This window comes from Cebus imitator, unplaced genomic scaffold, assembly GCF_001604975.1.
Source record: "Cebus imitator isolate Cc_AM_T3 unplaced genomic scaffold, Cebus_imitator-1.0 Scaffold228, whole genome shotgun sequence".
Taxonomy (NCBI): domain Eukaryota; kingdom Metazoa; phylum Chordata; class Mammalia; order Primates; family Cebidae; genus Cebus; species Cebus imitator.
This window is the reverse complement of record NW_016107543.1, coordinates 2,588,932-2,607,814: the sequence shown is the minus strand read 5'-3', so window position 1 is coordinate 2,607,814 and position 18,883 is coordinate 2,588,932. Positions and strand designations below refer to the sequence as shown.

Genomic DNA, 18,883 nt, shown 5'->3' with positions numbered 1-18,883 from the left:
CCGAGTAGCTGGGATTACAGGCACGCACCACCATGCCCAGCTAATCTTTTGTATTTTTAGTAGAGACGGGGTTTCACCATGTTGACCAGGATCGTCTTGATCTCTTGACCTCGTGATCCACCCGCCTCGGCCTCCCAAAGTGCTGGGATTACAGGCTTGAGCCACCGCGCCCAGCCTGGAAGAGAGTCTTGAGCTCTGACTGCCTGGTGAGATGGCTTCAGGCCAGAGCTCGGATTATTTTGATGCAAGCAGCCCTGTCAATGCCAGGTTAACACAGACTCCACAGAGGGTAGAAGGCAGAGGCCCTGGGTGTGGAGGAGGTTGGCCTTGGTCCATGTCCTGCTGCTGGCTGGCCCAGAGAGAGCTGGTTAGGGGAACACAGGACAGCAGACCAGACAGGCTGCCTAGCATCCAGATGGGCCGGTGCAGAAGACACAGATCCAGCCGGCAGTGGCCCACAGTGGCACCCACAGACAGCATCTCCTTAATGCTTCACGCCCCTCCCAGAAGCTGCCGTGACGACTCATGGGAACAAGAGCTGCCCACAGTCCCCAGCCAGGAAGGGGCAGAGTGGAGCCGACCCCAGGCTTCCCCCATGCCAGGCTGGGACCTTCTAAGTATGAATGTTGCTGCCTGCAAGAGCCCTTGCTAGCCAGGGGACAGGGTGACAAGAGGCCCTCTTTGGGCTCAGAAGTCATCTGGTCACACCTCCCTTCCACATCAGAACCATGAGCAATTCCTGCAGTCTCTTCCTGCAAAATCCAGCCAGTATCTGCCCAATGCTCACCCACCACCACGTCACCCTGTGTAGACCATCACCTTCAACTGCCACTCTTCCTTGCCCTCACCCCTTCAGCCTGCTCTCAACACAGCAGCCAGAGGGATCCTGTTAAAAGCCAGGACACACCTCTCCAGCGCCCCAACCTCCAACGGCTTTCCCAGAATAAAGGCTGAAGTCCCCACCCTAGCCTACAAGCCCTCCTCTTCCCCTTTCCTCTTCCCTTCAAGCCCTCTACTCCAGCCACACTGGTCCCTCACTGCCCATGGACACATCAAGCGTGTTCCCTGTCCAGGGTCCTGGCACCTGCTGCTCTGACAGGTGCTCCTCCCCAGGTCTCTGCATGGCTTGCTCTCTCACACTGAGGTCTCTATGCAAATGTCCCTTTGGAGAGACCATTCCTGAGCCCCGATTTAGCCCCCGCCCTGCATGCCTTATCCTGCTACATTCTTCACAGCACTTGTTACCCCTGACATAGGACCCATTCACTGGTCTGTGTTTACTGCCCATCATCTCCCACTGGAATGCAAACTCCATGAGAGCAGGTACTTCCTATGCTTCACTCACTGCTACATGCCCAGTAGCAGAACTGTACCAGGCTCATAGTGGATTTCCAGGAAATGCACTGAACTGCCATTTACACCCTTCCCCACAGCAGCACGTGCACAGGTACACGTGGACACTCACGCCCAGCCCGGGGAGCTGCCCCTCCCTGCCCAGGCTGCCTCTCCTGGAGCTGGACTCCAACCCCAGCCTGGAGAGCCACCCCTCCCTGCACAGAGCAGGGCACACCCACTGCAGGGTCTTCCCTGCCCAGAGCACAGGCATTCCCTCCACAAGAAGGCAAGGGGAACTGGTTTCCTTGGGGGCCTCAGACAGGCTGCCTGCTCCCCTCCCTGAGCCTGACTTGTAGGGAGAAGACTCAAGGTGAGTTAACAATGAGTCATTGATAACAGGGGAAGGTAAAGAAGGGAGGACTCTAGATCCCAGCACTCCTCTATTGCTATGGGGGTCAACACTTGCCCTCTCTACTCTGCTGACCATTGGCTATTCCCAGGACACACCATGGCCCATGACCTCGGTCGGCTCCCTGTCTCCTCATTCTGGAATGACCTCCTTCCTTCGGGAGAACCCTGGCCCTTCAGAGACTAGTTCAAATGTCACCTGATGGACAGAGCTTCTCCTCACCCTCCAGGCTCTCCTAACCTTTCAGAACTCTGGGTCAGCACTTATCACAGCTAGATATCTCAAGGCCATCTGTTCTAAGCCCTTGAGGTCCAAGTCACAGCCACAGTGCCTGGCCACAGTACAGGTCTAGTAAGTTAGCCAGTCTGTGGATCCGTAACGTCCACCCTGGAACAGGGGAAAGGGTGCAGATTTGGAGTTGGGCATCAGTTGTGGAGTCAAAAACTTGGGAGTAGCCTCCCAAGTAGCTGAGCCTATAGGCGTGCACCACTGTGCCTGGCGAGGATGGCACATTCAGGGTTTACTGGCGCATGCCATCAGCCTCGGGACGCTTGACTTACTGGCCCTACTGTAGCCCTCCACAGAGGGTTTGGGAAATCCCCTGGAGAAGTGGCGGTGTAGGGAGAAGAGGACACAGCTACAATGACAAATAAGATCCTAGGCCAAAGCCTGCCTTGCTTCTCGTTTCCTTCTGGGGAAGTGGAAGAGGAAGAGTTAAGCCAAACAGAAACAAGACTCACCACCACACACTCCTCCCCCTGCCCGGGGAGGCTCTGAGGGCACCGTGTATAGGAATACGCTAACACACTGAGATCCGCTCGCCTCCTTTCCCCCTTGTGCCAGGCCCTGTGAATCAGAGCAGGGATACCCCCAGCTCTGTGATTTCATGACATGACCCACTCAGAGGCCAGTGAGTCAGGCCCCACCGGCCCCCTTCGTGCTGCTACATACACCAAGTTCCCAAGGTGAGTCTGGAAAGGGCCAGTCATCTTCCAGAAGAGATCTCAGCCCTCTCATGAAAAGGCCCCCATAGGGTGAGGGACAGGAGAGGTGAGGCGGTGGGGGGGGCGGTTCAGCACAGGACCCTCCAAGCACCAGCCCTGCCTGGACAAGGCCAGGATTAGCCTCTCCTCAGCCAGGAAAAGGGAAACTTACTTATCTTTCGTCCCACTGATATGGCAGCTGCCCCCTTGGAGGCTGGGACGCCAAGGCAGTTTCTGGGAGACATGCAGACCTGGAGTCAGGAGACAGTTCTTTAAATCCCTGCTGAGTGACCGTGACCTTACCTCCCCTGAACCTCAGCTTTCTCATTTGTAAAGTGGAGCCAACAGGCTCTACCACTCAGTGGAACAAGCACAAGCTGCCAGGTGTGCTGGGTTTTTGCACTGCTCTCCCTTAACAGGTCTAGCTGTGTGAGAGCTCAAAATAATGCAACACACAGGTCCCGTGGGCCTACAGCGTGCGGGACACAGTGCAAGGCCTAGGGGCCACAGGACCCTGTTCTGGTCCCTCAGGGATTCTGGGTCTGGTGAGGAAGACTGGCAGATAAATAATACCACGCTGTGATCAGCGCTTTCAGGGAGGAATGAACAAAGGACCGTGGGCTCGCAGAGAAGGGATCATCTGACCCAGGCTGGAATGAGTGAGGTCAAAAAAGCCACGGGGAGGAGGGGCCATCTGACCCTGGCCTTGAAGTCAGCATCTCTCAGGGCAGGCAAGGATGGTGGGCATTCCAGGCAGGCAAAAGAGCTCCAAAAGAAGGCCCAGCCCAAAGGCATGCACAATGACCCTTCCCAGGGGGCCTGGCCCCAAACACCAGGTACTAGGCCTCCAGAGCATAGTTCCCCCCAGGCATGGTCCCTGCTGGCTCCCAAGTCAAGCGACACTTCCTCAAGGCCAACACAGGAAAGGAATCACCAACCTCAACAGAGGACGCTGCCTCTGTCTTCCTCAGTTCCGTCTCCCCTGTTCCCCTATGCCCCCACAACCTACTGGAGCTCTGTTCAGAGGACCCAGCTTTCTGATCTCTGAGCCCACTCCAGCCTCTGCCTCCCTCTGGTAAAATCCTCCCCTCGATTTATAGCCCCCATTAACTGCCAGCTTCTCAGAAGCCACCCCTGGCCTTTCTCTCCCTCGAATTCTCAGGAACTCTGTGTACATTTCTCCAGATTTAATGCTTGTCATGTAACAAGCACACATTTCCAGATTGGCTTTTCCAAGCAGACCAGGTCTGGGCCTTTTTCACTCTTGAATCTTCACTCAATAAATCCAGATCCTGCCCCCAGTGTCCTCGACTCCAGCATGTTATTAATTGACAAAGAGCCAAGCTTGAGGTGGAGGCTGCAGTGAGCTGAGACTGCGCCACTGCACTCCAGCCTGGGCAACAGAGCAAGACTCTGTCTCAAAAAAAAAAAAAAAGAACCAGGCTCTATCAAATGACAGTAAGCCACATCGACCATTCTCAGGCAACTTATGAAATTAAAAATCATAACTGGTGCGCTGTGTTGTCTTTATATAAATAGTAATAACTGTCTTTTTATTTTAGAAATAGGATCTCACTCTGTCCCCCGACACTGGAGTGCCGTAGCACAACCATACCTCATTGTAACTTCAAATTCCTGGGCGCAAGGGATCCTCCCACACATAGCACCATGCCCAGCTAGCTTTTTAAATTTTTTGTAGCAATGAGGTCTCACTATGTTGCCCAGGCTACTCGCAAACTCCTGGCCTCAAGCGATCCTCCTGCCTTGGCCTCCCAAAGTGCTGGGATTACACATGAGCCACTGCACCTAGCCGACTCACTTTAACATACTGAGCATTCTTGTGCCTCGCACTGGTTTAAGACCTAAACATACAATATTTCATTCAATTCTCATAACTCTATGAAGTAGGGACATTTCTACCTCCATTTTACAAGTGAGGAAATTGAGACACTGATTTCATCAAGGTCACAAAACAGGTCAGAACCCAGGCAGTCTGATGCAGGAGTCTGTATTCTCAGCGACTATGCTATTATGGACAGGGTGCTAAGGACACAGAGGGGCAATAACCTTGGGGGTCAGGGGGAGGCAGTGCTACTTGCACTGAAAAACATGTAGAAGGTAGCCCAGCAGATAAGAGAAGCAGGAGGTTTCTAAGCAGGGGGGCTGGTGTGTGCAAAGTCATGAAGACATGAACGGCAAGTGTAGGCATGGTACATGCTGCAGGGCCATATTATTGGACCTTAGGGTGCACATAGGAGGCTACTAGGGAAGAAGTCAGATCACAGAGAGCTGTGTAAATTGTGCTAGGGGTTCAGCTCATAGGCGATGGAAAGCCAGAAAACGGTTATCAGCAAGGAATCGACACCACCAGGCTTGTGATTCTAAAAAGATCACAAGAGTTACAGTTTGGAGACTGGGTTGCAAGCTGCCAGGGCTGGAGTGCTGGAAGTCGACAATACATCAACAGCGTGGTAACAAGAGATGGAGTGGACCCAGGTTTGAAGGATGGTCAGGAAGTTGGCTGTGCTAGGTCACTTTTAAGATGCGGGACTTGAAAGAGAAGAAGAGACAGTGTAAGGTAATTCTCAAATTTCCGCCTGAGTTGGGTTAGAGGAAGAATTAATCTGCACGGAAAAGACCAGTTCAAGTTTGGACCCAGTGAGCTCCATGTGAAGCAGAGCTGTCCCAATGACGGCTGGATGGGTAAACGTGGAGCTCCAGGGAAGGGTGGCGCTGAAGATGTGGATCTGGGTATTTAGTTGGTGTAAAGCTGAAGCCGTGGGGGTAAATGAGACCACTGAGATTCAGTGTACAAAGCGAGGGGTTGGGCGACAGAGGAGAACGTGAAACGGGACTCTGACCGACTATCAGAGTGGTACGAAGAAAACCAGGAGACACTGACTGAGGAAGCCAAAATCGGGGGTTGGGGGAACGTGTCAATAAGAACGAGCGTCCATGGTAATATGCACCTCTAAGAACTCAAGACTTGGGCCGGGCGCGGTGGCTCAAGCCTGTAATCCCAGCACTGTGGGAGGCCGAGGCGGGTGGATCACGAGGTCAAGAGATCGAGACCATCCTGGTCAACATGGTGAAACCCCGTCTCTACTAAAAATACAAAACATTAGCTGGGCATGGTGGCAACTGCCTGTAATCCCAGCTACTCGGGATGCTGAGGCAGGAGAATTGCTTGAACCCGGGAGGTGGAGGTTGCGGGGAGCCGAGGTCGCGCCACTGCACTCCGGCCTGGCGCCTGGTGACAGAGTAAGACTCTGTCCCACAAAAATAAATAAATAAATAAAGGGCCCTTTTGATATCAGTTAGGAAGTTATTCACGACCTTTTCCAAAGGAAGTTGGGGAGTCACGGGATGACAGAGACGCAGAGCTACCGGAATGCGTAGATGTTTTCCTCTAACCCCAGATCCCGACCCCTCCCCAAACCCGCCCGTACTCACAACACCCAGACACCGTTCCCTCGCCTCTCCCCTCAGTTAAGACGGAGACTTTGGAAGGCGATCCCGAACGCCCTCCCCGGGCCCCCCGGGTTAGGCCGGGTCGCCTAGGGTCATTGCTGGAGACCCTGACCCGTGTGGGGCGGACCAAAGCCAGGGAAAGGAAGGGGGCGGAACCCGGGACGCGGCGGGTGTGGGAAGGGTCGGACGGAACCCAGCACCGACAACGAGCGGGGAAGCGGGTTCTACCGGCGGGAGACGGCCCTCGCACGCCACCAGCTTCCAGCGAGCGCTCCGGGACCCACCTACTCCATGTCAGCCACCGCACCGGCTCTTCCCGCCCCAGCCGCAATTCGGCTCCGCGGCCTCGGTAGCGCCTCAGGGCGGAAGATGATCTTCCGGCGGCGCCACTTCCGCCGCTAAGTCCGCCCCCAGAGCTAACCCGGACTTGCGTCCGCCTGCGGCCCCGCCCCTTCGCCCCGCCTCCAGCCCCGGCACAGCACCGAAGCGGAGGCGACAGCCGGAGTCAGACTTAAGTGCCTGCCTAAGAGAGGGGGAATGGGAAAGAGACCAGGGCCGTCGTTATTAGGCCACACAGGCCTGGCTCTGAGGGAAAAAGGGGAATTTCCCGAGGGTAGTCCTGTGAGAATGGGGGAATCACTGGAGGAATCCACAGTTACCCGGGAAGGACTTCCCCACCCACCCCACCCTGCTTCATTCAGCCATCCCAAGCAGGAGCTGGAATTTCTGTGGTTCTTCCTCTGAGTGCCCCGAGCCTGTTGTCTGCAAGAAAGACTCCTAGACTAGAGGATTGGACAGTAGGCTCAAAGCCCTAACCCTTGGTTGACCACCTGCCTTTTCTGTCAGGATGCCCCCTAACCTCACTTTTCCTCCCTCTTCCCCTGAATGAGAAGTCTCAGCACAGTTATTTACAAAGATTTATTACAGCACGGGAGGGGTTCAGGCCTGGAGTCAGGGAAGAAGGGGAAGGGGGCAGAGCAGCTGGGGGACAAGGAAAACCTAGTGCCCCCCACTATGTGCCCCACTGAGGACATAGACTAGGCGGCATTCCTGGCATCAAAGCACAAACGAAACGCAACAAAGAAGTCTCTGCCAGTCCCTCTTCCAGGGACCCAGGAGGAGCAAGGGTGATAAGCGGAAGTTTTCCAAAATGTTGAGGCTGTGGAGAAAGACGCCTTAGTCCTGGACCCTAGTAGATGCCAGTGAGAGAAGTGGTGACTTGGAATCCTCCATAGAAGAGGGGATGGAAAAGGATCTAAGGGTACCTTAAGGTTCTCAGGACCTCCTTTCCCCAGATCTTAGGGTCCTGCCCTGTGGGTCTCCTGTGTCCAGGGGAGAGGATCTGGGGAGTAGAATTATGAAGGGCAAATTCCTGTTCCCGGTTTTCTGGATTTTTCAATGTGGGCTGACTCACATCCCACCTCCCACTGGGTGAATGGAGGAATGACTGGCAGGGTAGGCATCAGGCAGCAAGTGCCCAGGTTCTCTGGGCATCAGCCAAAGGTGGGCAAACAAGCAAACACAGACCAGCCTTAGTCTTCTAGAAGTCAGAAGCCACAGCCCTAGCAGGCAAGGGGAAGGGCACAAAACAGGGCGAGGATAGAGTGGGTTTCTGGGGAGCAGCGATGTCCCCTCCACTTCTTCCTGGGAGATGCAGGGCTGAGTGCCTATGTGCCAGGCTCAGAGGGGGAAGGGCGCTGAGGTTCCTCCCCAGGCTCTGAAAGGCAAGCAGAGAGGGACTCAGAGCCTGGCCCCACTCACCAAGATCCCAGCCCTGCCTCCCCATTCCACACTCCCAAGCCTCACCACTTAGTGCTGGGTCCTCAGAGCTTCCATCTCTCTCCGGCTCATCCAGAGGGGGTGGGCGCTCCCAGGGCCCCTCCAGACCCTGGCCACAGGTTGTCTTCTGCCCAGCTGGTGGGAAAGAGGGGATAAGAAGACAGGCTCTGCTTATCTAACTGGCTGTCTTCAAGTACAAGCTAAGTCTCTGATGGCTGAGGCTAAGCTTTCATGGGCATCATGGCAGCATGGAGAAGGCACTGGGCTAGAACAGCTCTCTCAGTGACTCGCCATGTGGCTTAGATAAATCAGCTGGTACCTTTCTGAAGGAAATAGTAAGGGGAAATTGAGTAGATTATCTTAAACAAGATATAATAGTGAATACCCTGCCTAGCCCAGCGCCAGCACCCAGAAGCCACTAGAAGTTGTGGTGGTTTATATTGCTCCATCATAGGCCTGACATTTGACCCGGTGCCCTGCCGCATTTTATTTTTTTTTTTAAGAAAAAAAATGTTTCACCATGTTGGCCAGGATGGTCTCCATCTCCTGACCTCGTGATCTGCCCACCTTGGCCTCCCAAAATGCTGGGATTACAAGTGTGAGCCACCATGCCTGGCCTTTTTTTTTTTTTTTTAATTGATACGGAGTCTCACTTTGTTGCCCAGGCTGGAGTGCAGTGGTGCGATCCTGGCCGGCTGTAACTGCCACCTCCCAGGTTCAGTGATTCCTGCCTCAGCCTCCCGAGCAGCTGGCTAATTTTTGTATTTTTATTACAGACAGGGTTTTGCCATGTTGGCCAGGCAGGTCTCAAACTCCAGACCTCAAGTGATCCACCAGCCTCGGCATCCCAAAGTGCTGGGATTACAGGCATGAGCCACCGCGCCCAGCCACCTGCTGCTTTTCCTGAGGGAACAGCCTCCTCTCACCCCTTTTCCACCTGTTTTGGGGGAGTCTCAGTAGAAACTGATTCAGCTCTTCCACCTTTCTCTTGCCCACGAAGGGACTGAAGCTCAGCAACAGCTTTTGCTCCCATGACCAGTGCCCTCACTGCCACATATGCAGGCGAGACGCCCAAGGCATTTTGTTTGTGCGGAAGAGCTGACAGCTTCTAGCAGAGGTGGTTTACTGTTCAGTATTACCATAAATAATGAGACTAAAAAGTTTAATGTGCCCTAGGAGGGACAGATGTGGTACCACCTTCCGTGGCCAGGTATGGAAGAAACAACCATGGAAGGGGGTGAAATCTTCCTGCCTAGAAAATCTCTGGGCCTTGGGACCTTTTGTGGAGTGTTTTGGATCTGGAACATCCAGCTGCAAGGCCTTCTGTTACAGGTATTAGGTCCCTCCCTGGACCCTCTCCCAGGCAGCGGAGGTTGGAGATGCAGAAGACAGGTTGGTTCTTGAAGTTTAGATTCTACATCTAGACACTAGAGGGCACCCTCCCACTCCATCCTAGGAAGGAAAAAGAGGGAGAGACAGGTGTCCTGGAGAAGGCAGGTAAATCAGGCAGCCCTCTGCACCCCAGCAGAGACCACATCCTAGGTTCAAAATTGCAGGTGATAGCGGTGTTGGACTTTCTTGGTCCTCCATCCCTGAACGTCCTCACGTCCCCTTACTGCCATAGGTGGGAAGTCCTTTTTTGGCTCTAGCCTCAAACCCCAAACAGCTTTGGCCTTAATTCTCAGGGAAAAGAGGAAACATTAGGGAAAACCTGATTGGGAGAGGGACTGAGCTAAGTATGAAGGAAGCCTATGTCTCAGGTAGGGCTAAGTGCAAGGCACCCCAAGGCCCAGTGGTGTTGCTACAGTTTGCGTGTGTGAGACACTGAACTGGAAGGGGATGTCTCAGTGTACTCAAGGAGGACCCACACCTAACCCACATGTCATAGGCCCTTCAGCTTACCAGACTGCCTGATGACCTTCAGGACTTCAGCCTGGCTATCCTCTTCTTCCTCCTCTTCTTCATCCTCCTCCTCCTCCTCCTCCTCGTCTTCCTCTCTTGGATAACCTAGCTCCCGAAGTTCCCCCAGCTCGTCCTCCTCCTCCGAGGCCTGGTTCTCATTCAAGTTGCTGATAGTCTGCAGGTGAGACTCAGCAATGCGCTGCACAGCTGGCACAGAGGGGACCCAGGAAGACAAGGGTCAGCCAAATGAAGCCATGGATCTGGAGAGAGTTTGTGGCCCAGCCCCCAGCCTCCTTCCCATAGGCCTGGGGCAGAGAATATCCCCTCAGGGGCTCAAGTTCAAAACCCAAAGGTTACATGTCAGCCTGATGGGGGTCAGACCAGGGCAGAGGCAGCCAGGGGTAGATTTGATCACGTTTGGCTCAATCTTAAGCTGTCCCAAGATGCTAGCCCCCAGGAGGCTACCACCAGGCTGCTCCCCAACACCATAGGGGGCCAGGCTGGGCAAGACCAGGCAGGCACAACAGCAGCTTAACATTCTCTGGCTGGAGAGCTTGATTTGCCAAGTACCCAATACTGGAGACAGTGTCTCCCAGCTTCAAGCCCAGGCAGAAGGCACAGGGCATATGGGCCAGGGCCTGGGGATTCACCGCTTTCCATTTCTGAGGGGTGCCCAGCTTGCTGAGGGCTCACTGCTTACCCTGATCCTACCTCTTATGCAGTGCACAGTCCCCGCTCCCTGGCACTGCCCAGTCATAGATGCCAACCCACATACTCCTGCCCCAGGCTCCAAGGGACAGAACAATTCTGAGGCCGAGGACATCATAGTTTGCAGCCAGTGCAGTGTGCGCCTTGGGATGTGGCGTGCTCAGATGCGGCCCCCACAATCTTGACCCACATCCCCAGGTTCCCAGCTCCCTCCGCGGTGACCTAGAAAGCAACCCCCCAGCCCCCAAAGACCTGCTCAGATAAGGCTGGGAAGGGAACAGTGTGGACAGCTGGAGAGAAGTTTCCAAAAGATGGAAAGGAACAGGGGGTTTGAGAAAGGGGCCAGGGCCAGGGGTTCTGGAGGGTGGCAGAGGGTGAGGCCCACTGAGGAGAGGCTGCAGAAGGTGGTAGAATCTTAGAGCATATGGAACACAAAGTTCACAGGCCACAGACAGACAAGACACTGACGAGGGGCTGGGGGCAGGGGGATGGGGAGTTGCTGCAGCTCCTTCTTGGTCACCTCCCCTCAGAAGGCCCAGGGGGTAGGTCCAGGCTGGAAACCTCCGGCACAGCAAGCAGGGTGCCATGCTCCTGCCAACTCGGAGACAGGCACAGAGGGTGCTTTGTATGTGCCTGCTGCCCCACCCAGCCCCCAGCTCCCAGCCCAGTACCTCCTGCTGGCTCTGGGCAAGCTATCCAGGCAATAAAAGCACAATAAATCGCCCTGCCCTGACCTTGGGGATGAGGCAGAGCTTCATCTTGAGCCAAGTATGAGAGCTCCGGCCTTGGAGCACAACTCCTCAGGCTGAGACCTGGTGCTGTGCCCTCTCTCCAGGACCCTTGATTCTTCCGTGACAACCCCCAGCCCTGCCAGACACCTTCCCTTGCCCACAAATGGACTGAAGCCTACAAAACAGTGCCCTCCTGGTAGAGAACGGTCCATGAGGGCTGTGGGGGACAGGGTAAGGCAGGGAAGCAGGTGGCAGCCTGGGCAGCTTCCGCTTCCTTCTCCCCCAGCGGGGGAGGAGAGTTCAGTTCGTGAGCCGCAGTGACAACAGAAGGTGTGTGCAGCGCCTGTGCTGGTGCCCCGTGAGCCTCCCTCACCTCCCCCACCTCCCTCGTGCCTCCTGGGCTCTCTGGGGTCTCCCCATCCCTCCCTCCAGGCTGCCTCCATTTCTGCCCCCATCTGTGGAGCCCTGAACTCCCCCCAGCCCAAGTCTCCCTTCTTCAGTTTGGAGGTCCCCAGCCTAGCCCCAGACTGGCCACCCCTCTCCTGATCCCTTTCCTCTTCCCTGCCTCCACTCACCTGGACTCCCTAAGATGAGGCCCAAAGGGACAATAGGGTGGGTGCACATTTTTGGCCACTTTGAGGTGCATGGTAGCGCCCTGGCCCTAACATCTTCATCCCGGCCTGCGCCCCCATGCGCACAGTCAAGAGCCCAGGTCTTCCACTCACATCCACCCAGCCTCTCCCCACCAAGCCCAAGGTGGAAGGGAGAGGGATTTCTTAAATTCTCTCCTGAGAAACTGCCAATTTCTCCCTCATGCCTGCTTTGGGGCCCTTCCTCACAGCCCTGCAGGTGCTGAGCCATGCTGCCCACTTGCTGCAGCTCTGACCCTTCATTTTCCTATCCTGGGGGAAGATAAATAACCCCTGGCCTTTTCTCCTCCCTTCCCAGCCTGTCCTCTCTGTTTCCAACCCTGGCAAGTGGGCTGACAGATACACCTGTTGACCTTGGCTGTGCTGGGAACTTATTAAACCCTCCCCCAAAGCAGTTCCCAGCACACTCTTCAGGCAGCACTCCCTCCCACCTCTGTGGGATAGAGGGGGCTGGCCAGGCAGGAAGAGCCCCAGGCAGGAGTGGAGGTGGGGTTGGTAGGCATCAGGGCTTCGTTAGGAAGAGGCCCTCCAATCTCCTTCAGGTATATCCCCCCAGCTCCCTGGCCAGAAACCAAGTCTCCTCCAGGTTGGCTACAAAGTCCGCCTCCGACTCCAGTTTCCTCTCTGCTTACTTCTTCCCTCTTCCTGGACCTGGATGCCCTTGCCTGCCTGTTAAATTCCTATGATTCTTCAAATCCAAACTTAAACACCTTTGTGTACCCTGCTTGACCCCCTCTTTTTTTTGAGACAAGATCTCATTTTGTATTCCAGGCTGGAGCACAGTGGTGTGATCATAGCTCACCACAGCCTCAAACTTCTGGACTCAAACAATCCTCCTGCTTCAGCCTCCCAAGTAGCTGGGACTACAGATGTGCACCTCTATGCTTAACTCACTTTTTAAATTTTAAGTAGAGATGGCGGTCTCACTGTATTGCCCAGGCTAGTCTCAAACTGCTAGGCTCATGCAGTCCTCCCACCTTGGTCTCCCAAAGCGCTGGGATTACGGGAATGAGCCACCTTACTTGGCCCCTCCCTGACCCTTCAAGGCAAAGAGCCCCAAGGGGGCAGGGACCAAATCTGACTCGTCTTATTTTGCGCAGTGCCCACCAACTTGGCCTGGCATATACTAGGTGTTCAGTAAGTGTGTACAAAAGGAATGGCTTGCTTTTCCATGGAGAAAGGGAAGCAGGAAAGAGTAGACCAGTCTATAGATCTGTGCAAATGGGATGCAAATAGGAGGGGAGGGCAGGGGTGCAGCCCACAGGGGAAGGTGCCCCCCCATGAACAGGGGTGAGGGGTGATCCAGCACAGGCTGGTGAAGAGGAGCTGCAGATGGAGTCCCCTCCACGAGGATACCTGCTGGTTTTCTTGGGCCAGCCATCTCTTTTCTTTCAAGCCCACAATGCGATGTTAAGGCCCACAGCTGCCCTTTGCAGCCTGGGGCTCCTGTGTATTGCAAGACCAGACTGAGAAAGAATTGGTCTTTACATTGGGTCGTTCCACCATGCTGACAGCGGGCTGTGTGTGTCGAGCAGTCCCACTCCACTAACAAAAGCTCCCCCAGCATTTGCCCAGTTCCAGGGATCAAGGGGGTAGCCAGGCAGGTCAGTGGGGGTATAGTACCTTTCAGTGAAGGGGGTGTGTAGGCACAGGGGTTGGCTCTCTTCGACTTGTGGTGGTGTCCCTCTCCTGAGGCTCTCTGCCAGGGGAAATGCCAAGTTAGAGGAGCTCGGCAGAGCTCCCTTCCCTTCACCCTCCCTCCATTCCATCCCACCCATGGCAACCCAAGCAGACTGATTTAGCCTCTGCTAATGGATCCCGCACCTAGGCTGAGCCTCCCCATCCTGTGGCTTTGGGAGGGTCCCCATAAGCCGTGCCTGGCTTAGGGCAGGACTCTAGGTCCTGGAGTTCCCACTCTGAGTCTGAGCAGAGGAGGATCTGCTGGAGCACCCTGGCATGAGGCACTCTCAGAGGAGCGCCCATTAATATGCTAATTGTCCTCCTGAGTGGCACCCCATACTTGTTGGTTGGCACTGCAGGCACCCATCCACCCCAACCCAAAGGGCCCAGGCATCCATCCTTCCAGCTGCCCCAGGAAACTCACCTGGTGTGGGGAGGCCTCCTCTTCTGAGGAAGGCCACCAAAGCCATATGAATCAAGGGAGGAGGAAGAGAGAAGAGAGAGAGAAAGAAGCCGATTATTTTCCCCAAGGTCTCAATCTCTGGGAACAAGAAAAGTGTGCCCTCTCCCTCCTGGGGCTGGGAGGTGTCATGTCAATAAATAAACCCAATAGAGTTGGGTTCCCAGACCTTACCCACTCCCCAGCCTTCAGCTCTGGCTCCTATTCATGGGACTTTGGCAGGGCCCCCAGGAAGGCTAGGATTCGGCCAAGGCTAAGTGGGCGGGGAAGGGGCCTACCTGGTGAGGAGTGCTCTGAGAGCCGGAAGAGCATGGCAGGGGTTGGTCTCCTGCGACGGATCTAAGGAGATGGAGGGAGGGGTGAGAGACACCTGCAGCCCACCCCCACCCCCAGGCAGCAGGGAACAAACAGTGCTTTGGAGTCCCCAGGGAACCTTTGAATCAAGGTCTGTCAGAGCCAAAAGGAACTCTGTAGCTCACGTAACCCCCTCATTTTATAGAGGAGAAAAAGCAAGGCTCAGAGAGGTTTAGCAATGTGCTAAAGGCCACACAGCACACTAAGTACAAAGGACAAGTAAAACCCCAGTCACTGACCCCCATCCCATTCCTGTGCCACTCCATGGCTACCCCAGAGCAGATACCTCCTTTCTATCTTCTCCCACCAAGGCCTTCCTCTCCCCAGTTTCTGAAAACATCAGACTTTAGAATCCAAAGCTGGCTACAGCTCCAGCTGCCAGAGCTGGGCCCTCTGGGGAAGATGCCCCACAGGCCATGGCACCCACGTGGCCCTGCCCACCTAAGGTCAGTTCAAGGGCTCCAAACAAACTGGATCCAGCTTTTCAGGAGGCTGAGCCAGAGCACTGCAAGCACCCCACCTCCAGCTGAGGCTCAGGGACCCAAAGGGGCCTGGGGACCTCTCTGGGGTCCTAGGTTTGGGCCCCTCTGCCAGTCTCTGGAAGACTGCAGAACTCTTCACCCAGTCCTTGTGAGAAATGAAAAGTTGCCCTCCTTGCTACATGAGCCAAGCTGAATGAGGGGAGGCGGGTGCTAAGCACTCCCAGCACTGCACCCCCACCCCCCAGCTTGGCAATCAGACCAACTGTTAGTTAATTAGGTCCCTGTCGAGCTCCAGGGAAATGCACAAAGAGAACCAGGTAAGTTAAGCTGAAACTGCCACCTTCCCTGCCAAGTTCCCCATGCCACCCTCCAGACCCAAAGCTGCTGAGGCCCAGGACTGCACCCCCTGTGCTCTATCACCCCTCAAAATGACTTGGCCCCCTGGTCACTGCTCAGTGGGGAGCCAGCTGCATCTCAGCAACAAGTGACCCCTGCTCCACTGGGGATGGGGAGTGGAGCCCTCTGTCACAGCACTCCCCAACCTTTGGAAGCCCCTCAGCCCCCCAGAAGGCCCCCCAAGGACTCAGTAGTCTGTGGGAAGAGGTCTGGCTTTATGATGACTGGTCACTTTTCCCTTTCTGGGATTGGGGCTACGAGGCCTGACAGCAGACACAGGTCAGAGCCAGCTTCTGGCGACCCCAGCCCAGGCACACAGGCAGGGACTAGAGAGGGGGAGGGCAGTGAGGTCACCCGGTGGCCGCCTCACACTCCCGCCCTGTGTGACAAGGTCAGTGTCCACTGCTGCTCACATCTGACCAGCTCTGGGCTGGGGCCAGGCGGAGAGGTACCGGTGGTAGCCTAGAAGACTGACTAGCCTTTGGGGACAGTGCCGGGCCCAAAGGACATCCCCACCCCACTCCCGGCCGGGCTGGAATCCGCCCGACCCCAGCGCCCCCAGCCTCACTGCGGGGAACTCTGTGGCCCCCGGGATCGGGACTGAGGCCGCGGGAAAAAGTTGCAGGAGTCTCCAGCGAACTTCACGCGCGGCCCCGCTCCGCGCCCTGGCCGAAGCAGAGCCCGGGTCTCCTTGCGCCCCCACCACCAGGCCCATCCGGCCTGGGCAGCGCCCCCGGAGCGCCGAGAAGCCCCGCGGGGTGTGTCGGGGACGCTGCGGGGGTGGGGCGCGGGACCCTTACCATCTCCACCTGGCGGGGGTCGAGCTGGCTAGGGGGCGCGGGCACCGAGAACTGGATCTTCTTGCGGTCCTTGGGGTCCATGGCTCGCGGGACAGGTGGCGGGCTGGAGCGCGCGACTCGGGGTCCCAGCGGCAGTAGGTGCTTGGCTCCCCCGCGCAGGCGGCTGGCTGTGCCGCGGGAGGAGGAGGAGAGCTGTTCGCACACGGATAAAAATACCGCGCCTGCCGTGGGGAGGGCGCGGGAGCGGGAGGAGGGTCGGCGCCCGGGTTGGGCGCGCCCCCTGGCTCTCTGGGATCGGGGCTCGCCCGCCGCGCTTGCTGCGCCGGGTCTGTGCCTCGCTCCCTCGCGCTCCCCGGCCTGGGTGTCTCTGCGTCTCGATGTCTGTCCCCTCCTGAGTGTCTCTCCTCTCCTGAGTGTCTCTGCGTGTCTCTTCTCTCTGCCTCTCCCGCCCTTCTCCACCTCCCTCCCTCAGCCTCTCTTCCTCTCTGTTTGTCTCTGTGCCTCTGCCCGACTCACCCCTCGGGTCCCGGCTTTGGGGTCCCCAGCCAGTCCCCTCCGCCTGGGACTGGCGCCCGGGCGCTCGGAGGGAGGGCTTAGGAGAAAGTGGCCAATGAGCACGGAGAATCGTGTTCTCCTGGGGTTGGGAGGAGGGTGGGAGTTGGAGCCAAGGCCCCTGGAGCCGGCTGGGGGGGGGCCCCCTGCGGTCTCCCCAGAACTTGAAGCTGCATTATTGATGGAGTCCAGCAGAGAGGATAAAGGGGGGAGAGTGAGGGGGAGAGGAGCAGCGGGGAGGCAGGACTCTGGCTTTAACCCCTTCGTGGCCCTGGCACTGGGAGTTTCAGGGAGGCCTGTGAGGTCGTGGGGAGAGTACCAGCCTGTCACGCGGTGAATGGGGGTGTCCTGGAAAAGGAGCGAGTGTGACCGAGTTATGTGTGGGAGGACACGTGTCAGTCATCTGGCAGGGAGAGTGTGCAGGGGAGAGCCAGGGGCCTGTGGTGCCCATAGCCGGGGAGTGTGCGTGTTGGGGTTCGGTGTGGTGTGAGTGCGTCTGTGTAAGTGTGTCAGAGTGTCAAAGCTGCAGGTGTGAGTGGCAGGGAGTGGGAGTACTGCGTGTGTACGAGGGAGGGTGTGGGTGTGGGGGAGGATGTCAGAGGCTGTCAAGGTGATGGGCAGGAGTGCGCAGGCTTGCAGCAGGTGGGGGGACGGTATCCACAGCTCCCGCCTTGCAGACGCTGGGGTATGAGGTTGTGGATGTGTGCGCACTCCTGGGAGGGAGAAGGGGAAGGCGCCCTGCCGTGATGTACCCTGGATTCACGTGGCTCCTGTCTTTCCTCCCCAGATCCAATGGGGTGGGGAGGACAGGGCCAGCCCAGAGTTGGGGGGTCTGAGGGCTGCCTGTACACGTGCCATCACGTGGGTGAGTTTGGTGCATTCAGAAGCAGGGCTGGGGGAGACAGGTGTGAGCCTCTCTCTCTCTAGAGGTGTTTGTGTGTGTCTCTAGAGGGGGAATGGGAGGAGCTGGCCCTGTGGGTAGAAAGTCCCTGTCTATCTGTCCGGGCCTTGGGTGCCTTTGTGGGAGCTGCTGTTGCCCCCTGTGGGGCTGTGCAGAGGGTCTGAATGCCTCTGTCTAGCGCTGAGAGGGTGCGTGTACACAGCGTGTCTTCCTGGGGCTCTCTTTCTGTTGGCATCCTCTCTCCTGGTCACTCTCAGGCCTGGAACCACCAGGAGCCCTCCGTACCCCCAATCCGTCTGCAGCCTTCCTCTCCCAGCCCCAGCAGCTGGGTCCTTGGTGGAGTGAAAGGCCAGAGGAATCTTCTGGAAATGGGGTCAGGGCCCGCTCTGGGGTGAGGAAAAGGGTGGCAGGAGGGGCAGAGGACTGCCCATAGGAGTGGGATGTCCTGGCCACCCAGCTGCACGTCGGCCGGCGCCAGGCCTGGCTCAAGTCCCCGTGTGTTTGTTGACTTAGATGCTTTTTGGGAAACAGCTGGATGCCAAGCTGTGGGCCCAGGGGTGTACGCACCTCTGGTAGCCTCTGGCTTGGCCCAGAACCTCTGTCGAAGATGGGTGTGGTGGGGAGTGGCAAAGGCCAGTTTGGCAGTGCCTTGGGAAGGTAAATAAGGAGGTCCTGAAAGGAAGAAGGGATATGGGAAGGGCATGGCCCAGGCAGTGGCCTGAACAGCCACTGGGTGGGCAGAGGTGGGGAATGGACTTTTGGCTTCAAGTGCTAGGAAGGATCATGGGGATGAAGAGGACAAAGGACATCTGGAAGGGTGATGAAAGGATGGAGACGGAGGCTTCACCACCAGTTGCACCTCAGGGCTCATCGGGGCTGAAAAGGCCTCAGGGAACATGGCAGCTGAGCCCCATTTGAGCAGGAGGGCTTGTTTTTTTTTTTTTTTTTTTTTTTTTTGAGACGGAGTTTCACTCATGTTACCCAGGCTGGAGTGCAATGGCGCGATCTCGGCTCACCGCAACCTCCGCCTCCTGGGTTCAGGCAATTCTCCTGCCTCAGCCTCCTGTGTAGCTGGGATTACAGGCACGCACCACCATGCCCAGCTAATTTTTTGTATTTTTAGTAGAGACGGGGTTTCACCATGTTGACCAGGATGGTCTCGATCTCTTGACCTCGTGATCCACCCGCCTCGGCCTCCCAAAGTGCTGGGATTACAGGCTTGAGCCACCGCGCCCGGCAGGAGGGCTTATTTACAGAGGATCTGCTGAACGTACTGGAGCTCCGGGAGAC

The 18,883-nt window shown here is 56.6% G+C and overlaps 2 protein-coding genes across 7 annotated transcripts in view; both read right to left on the bottom strand.

Moving 5' to 3' along the window:
* The window catches only part of STARD3 (StAR related lipid transfer domain containing 3), a 25,051-nt gene extending 18,398 nt beyond the window's left edge, over positions 1–6,653 (bottom strand). For 4 of the 5 annotated variants that reach the window (XM_017497291.2, XM_037727359.1, XM_017497293.2 and 1 more), the window contains exon 1: positions 6,483–6,653. The gene's annotated coding sequence lies outside the window, so the exon portion shown is untranslated. The remainder of the gene's footprint in view (positions 1–6,482) is intronic. The other variant, XM_037727360.1, reaches the window with a different exon arrangement.
* A 448-nt stretch (positions 6,654–7,101) lies between these two features.
* PPP1R1B (protein phosphatase 1 regulatory inhibitor subunit 1B) lies at positions 7,102–17,190 on the bottom strand. 2 transcript variants are annotated; one of them, XM_017497298.2, is made up of 7 exons: positions 16,141–17,190; positions 14,387–14,447; positions 14,073–14,095; positions 13,592–13,667; positions 9,880–10,086; positions 8,005–8,112; positions 7,102–7,915 (listed from the first exon to the last, which is right to left on the bottom strand). In XM_017497298.2, exons 1-7 carry the CDS (start codon positions 16,219–16,221, stop codon positions 7,866–7,868), a joined length of 606 nt encoding a protein of 201 aa, XP_017352787.1. In that variant the 5' UTR covers positions 16,222–17,190; the 3' UTR covers positions 7,102–7,865. The 2 variants fall into 2 exon arrangements, with proteins under 2 accessions (XP_017352787.1, XP_037583286.1); XM_037727358.1 differs by lacking the exon at positions 16,141–17,190 and adding an exon at positions 15,022–15,117.
* Between the last annotated feature and the right edge of the window lie 1,693 nt (positions 17,191–18,883).

What these genes read in the sequence shown, in the direction of transcription:
- PPP1R1B (XM_017497298.2), bottom strand. Translation starts at nt 16,221, where the DNA reads ATGGACCCCAAGGACCGCAAGAAGATCCAGTTCTCGGTGCCCGCGCCC. An exon ending in AGGAGGCCTCCCCACACCAG is followed by an intron (nt 13,668 to 14,072) that starts GTGAGTTTCCTG and finishes TTCCCCTGGCAG; the next exon opens with AGAGCCTCAGGAGAGGGACA. An exon ending in CACACCCCCTTCACTGAAAG is followed by an intron (nt 10,087 to 13,591) that starts GTACTATACCCC and finishes CCTCTGTGCCAG; the next exon opens with CTGTGCAGCGCATTGCTGAG.